The sequence below is a fragment of the Terrapene carolina genome, unplaced genomic scaffold (genome assembly GCF_002925995.2).
Source record: "Terrapene carolina triunguis isolate 2854851 unplaced genomic scaffold, T_m_triunguis-2.0 Scaffold926, whole genome shotgun sequence".
Classification (NCBI taxonomy): Eukaryota; Metazoa; Chordata; order Testudines; family Emydidae; genus Terrapene; species Terrapene triunguis.
Window position 1 is genome coordinate 5,871,686 of NW_020665277.1, and position 4,856 is coordinate 5,876,541.

At 50.3% G+C, this 4,856-nt stretch overlaps 1 protein-coding gene across 1 annotated transcript; it reads left to right on the forward strand.

The window, feature by feature from the left end:
* Window positions 1–224: 224 nt before the first annotated feature.
* Window positions 225–1,181, forward strand: LOC112114551 (olfactory receptor 11L1-like). The gene has a single exon (XM_024211329.2). The coding sequence runs from the start codon at window positions 231–233 to the stop codon at window positions 1,179–1,181; it is 951 nt and encodes a 316-aa protein (XP_024067097.2). The 5' UTR covers window positions 225–230.
* The last annotated feature ends 3,675 nt before the right edge of the window (window positions 1,182–4,856 follow it).

A 4,856-nucleotide genomic window follows, 5' to 3' on the forward strand; every position in this document is an offset into this window, starting at 1 on the left:
TGCAGGATGCAAATAACATACTAGGAGCATCTTGTATCCTGCAAGGGAGAGAATATAGCACTCGGTTTGGTCACAGCAGAGACACAGAGAGAGGCACCAGCCCTTCCCTGATCTCTGTGCCTGCTGTCCCTGAATTCTCTCTCTGCTTGCCTCTTGCCCTTAGCCCCCGTCCCATTCCTCCTCCTTCTCTCACACTCGCTGTTCCTCTGAAGGTAACACCCTTGGCCAATATGAGCATGGAGAACCGAACGTCTGTCACCGAGTTCATCCTGCTGGGCTTCCCTCTCCCGCGGGAGCTTCGGCTCCTCTCCTTTGCCATCTTTCTGGCCATCTACCTTGTCACACTGCTTGGCAATGCGGTGATCATTGTCCTCTCCCAGCTGGAGGCTGGCCTGCGCACCCCCATGTACTTCTTTCTCAGCAACTTCTCCCTGCTGGAGATGTGCTACACCTCGGTCACGGTGCCCCGGCTGCTGGGAGATTTCCAGCACGGCCATCGTGCCATCTCCTTCCGCGCCTGCATCACCCAGATGTACTTCTTCTTCTTCTTCGGCTCCACAGAGTTCTTCCTCCTGGCGACCATGGCTTATGACCGGTACCTGGCCATCTGCCACCCGCTGCGCTACCCGGTGCTCATGAATGGCCGAGCCTGTGCCCGGCTGGCCCTCGTCTCCTGGGTGAGTGGCTTCCTTATCCCCTTCCTGCCCACAGCCTTCATCTCGCAGCTGCCCTTCTGTGGCACCAACCGAATCAACCACTTCTTCTGTGACACAGGGCCCCTGCTGAGGCTGTCAACCGGTGATACCCACGTGGCTGACATCTTGGTCTTCCTGGTCTCGGCGGTGGTGGTGCTCAGCTCCTTCCTCCTGACCCTCACCTCCTACACCCTGATTGTCTCCGCCATCTGCCGTATCCCGTCAGCCACGGGGAGACACAAAGCATTCTCCACATGTGCCAGCCACCTCACCGTCGTCACCATCTTCTACGGCACGGTCATATTCATGTACATTCGTCCAGGATCTGGCCAGGCCTCCGACATGGACAAGGTGGTGTCGGTCTTCTATGCCATTATCATCCCGCTGCTGAACCCTGTCATCTATACCCTGAGGAACAGGGACTTCAAGCGAGCCCTGGGGAAGGCCCTGAGGAGAGTGAAGGCTGCCTTTACTGTCCTGACCTGAACCTCATCACACCCCATCAATGGGATCAGGAGTGGCCAAGCCGGCTGTACATCTGCAGAGAGGAATGATCTTCATGGAGCCGACTCACCGGCTGGGACTCATTTCCAGACATCTTTCATAGAGCTTAAGGCCAGAAGGGACCATTAGATCATCGAGTGTGATCCCAAAAGCTACAGCTGGAACTGGGACATGAATCCTGGACCCTCAGATTAAAAGTTTGTTACTCTTCTGACTGAGCTATCCAGGCAGGGATGGAGGTCAAGCAATAAAACCAATGTACTCAAGGTGTGTTAAAGTGTCTCCCTTTCTTTTAAGAGCAGAACTTTCCTGTTATTATTATTATGGTCCTATCTAGAGCCCAACTGTTCTCCCTTGCACTGAGGGCTGTACATGCACAGGCAGATCGTTTCACAAGGAGGGGTTTATACATCTATTTGTGACAGTACAGGTGGGCGAGCGTGCCAGAGTTTAAAAATCCTAGCGGTCAGAGAAGGTGCTACAGGCATCGGGCTTTCTGAGGGCTAAGCTCACTGCTGCTATTGATTTATGTGCCTCTGGGCAAGTGGTTGCAGTGCGGTGCCTCAGTTTCCCCTGTTGTGAATGGGAACGATGATAATGCTCACCTACCTCACATTCCCCCATGGAGAACCATGAAACGGCTGATCTATTTTTATAGAAAAAATAGGTGTGACTCAGTTTCCCCTCTTACCTTGTATTGCTCTCTTCCCCCTCCCTTCCACGCCGGGGAGGGTTTAAAAAGGTCCCAAGCAGTTGGAGCCAGCTGAACCTAATTAGTTCCCTGGTAACCCCTTGCCCAGCTGAACCTTATTTCCCCATGGTTCTCTCTCCTCAGTGGCTTGGGAGAGGCCTTTTTAACCCCCTGGGACTGATTACTACCCTGCCCTTTTGTAGCTGTTTGTCCTGGGTTTGCCACACTCTGCGTTCCTGGCTCACTGGTGGGTTACCTGTGGAATCTAGAATCACTAGTGGGGAATTAAGGCAAGTCCCTAGACAGTTAAACAAACCTGTAGAAGTACCAGCCCTGGTGACTCCATGTGGCAGATGGGCGATGCCTGCCAAGCTTAGCATGCATGTAGAATATGTATTGTTTTATTATGTTTCCTCTGTAATGCCTGTGTCCTAAATAAATGTACTGTGCTCTGTGTGAAATGGCTGTTCACTAGTAACCCTGTAACCCTAGTAAGCCTGAATTTATCTAGCTTCAGCTTCCGGCCATTGGATCTTGTTATGCCTTTGTCTGTAATTTAGGAGCATAGGGGTTGCCAGATGGGATCAGAGCCCAGCTCCAGCTAGCGCCGTGTCCTGTCTCCGACAGTGGCTGGTATCAGATGCCACAGAGGGAGGTGTAAGGACCCCACAGTAGATGATGTGGGATAATCTGCCCCCACACTGGGGCTCATTCTAGTCTCTGATAGCCAGAGATCAGCTTAAACTCTGCAGCAGGAGGTTTAATATCCCAACCACAATATTTGTTAACATTGACTGTTATAACTCTGGAGAGTCTTGTCATCCATAGAAATGACCAATCCCTTCTTGAATTTTGCTAGGTTCTTGGCCTCAGCAACATTCTCTGGCAGGGAGTTCCACAGGTTAATGAAGTACAGTGTGAAAAAGTGCTTCCTGTTATCAGTCTGGAATTTGCCACCTCCCGATTTCACTGACTGTCCCCTTGTCCTTGTCTTAGGAGTCAGGGAGAACAGCAGCTCCTAATCTCCCTTCTCAGGGTCAATCCGGATTTTATAAACTTTCAACCTGTCCCCTCCTCCCCCCCCCCCCTCGCTAAGGTGACAATTCTGATCTTTTCAACTGCTCTTCATAGGACAGTTTTCCCAGCCACTTGATCATTCTCGTCGTTCTCCCTCTAGTCTGTGATAGCCTTCTGGAGATGGGATGCCCAGTCCTGCACAGTATCCAGATGAGACTGCACCATTGAGACTCCCACCCAGGAAGAGGCATGCTCCCCCCCCATTCCCCCTCCCCCCAGGCCATAGCTAGCTCTGAGACTACACTGCCCTTCGTGCCTTATATAATGGGTGCGAAGGGGGCTAAGGGTGTAGGTTGGGAAAGGAGGGAGGGAAAGTGGTTTCACCCTAAGACAGGGTGTGAGCAGCCTAAAGTCTGTGCACTTTGCAAACCTCCCCACATGGGCCAAACTGGATAAGAACTGGATGAGTAAAGAGCTAAAATGGTGATTCAGCCTGTCAGCTGGGGACAGTTAAAAGAGCAACTGGAAGGGAAGGGCTAGAGAAGCCCAAGATCTCAGAGAGGTGAGATCTCTTGCCCTACATCTGGGGAGAAGGTAAAAGCCTTTTGTTGTGGGGGACAAGCACTTGTATAGCACATTATAAATAAAGCACACGGTGTTCAACCTATGCAGCAGTGTGTGAGGACTCTTTGCAGGGAGGAATTCAGGGTGAGGGAACCCCACCCTGTGACACACCCCAAAACCTGGGTCTCATCAGCTTCCTTTTAGGCAGGTACGATGGATCCATAATAATAGAACCCCCAGTGAGTTTTTCACGGAGGGTGTTGTCAGATGTTCGGCTGCGTAGGTGTGTTCTTTCTGCATGTTGCACTGGTTCTGGTCAGTTAGCCCCTGAAGGAGGAAGAGAGCCTAAAATATAAGCCCTTGTATTAGAGGCCTGGTATAAGGCCTAAGTTAAAGTAGTGGGCAAGCTTTGCTGATATAAAGCAAAGTTAGCAAAAAAGTTAGGCTGTAAGCAAACGACAGGCTCTGCCTCCTTGCAAGTTCACAACGTTTGGCAAGAACAGGGCTGATATTACAAAAATACACATTCCTAAGAAGTGCTAGGCATAGAGTACTCATGCAAACACATTCCAATATCAAGTGATACCAAAATATCCCAATAGCAAGAATGGCACAAAAACATTCCCCAAGAATAACAGGAACACACTAACCCCTCCTAAAAGATAATGTCAGGATAACAGTACGTAATAAAAATGTTTCATCAAACCAACGTGTACAAGGTGATGGGTAATAACTAGCCATGTCAGGGGGCAGCAACTAACTATGTCAGAGGGGCAGTACTAATTTGTTTGTACGAGGGTATAAAAATGTACATCTCAGAGGGAGTATCTTTGTCCATCCGAGGGGGGAATGGAAAGTCCCGCCATTCACTGAGCTGTGTCCATTGTCATGAGCACATGTCTTAGTATCCTCATAGAGTCTGACAGGTGCTATTACCATGCTTCGTTGACAATAAACCTGGCCTGGTGCCTTCGTACCTTAACAAATCTTGTGGTCATTGGGTAGTTCGCTCAAGGTCTGCTGTGCCAACTGTCTGTGCAGCGCTGGGGCAGCACACAGGGAGAACACACACATGCAGCCAAACATCTAACAACAGCCCGTACAGCAGGCTCTGATCGAACTGCCCAATGAGATCACAAGACCCATTTTAGTAGTGAAGGAACTCGGTCAGGTTTGTTGCCGACGAACCATGGTCCTAGCTCCCTGGATCAATGTCTACAGGTACACTAGCACATGTATGCCCCTGACAATGGATGCAGCTCAGGCAATGGTGGGACTTTCCAATGTCCCCTGGCTTGGACGAAGGGTTAAAGCGAGGTATCCCAACGTATATAGACTGAGACAAACAATCTAGGATAAACAACTTACGTCTCACCTTACGCGTT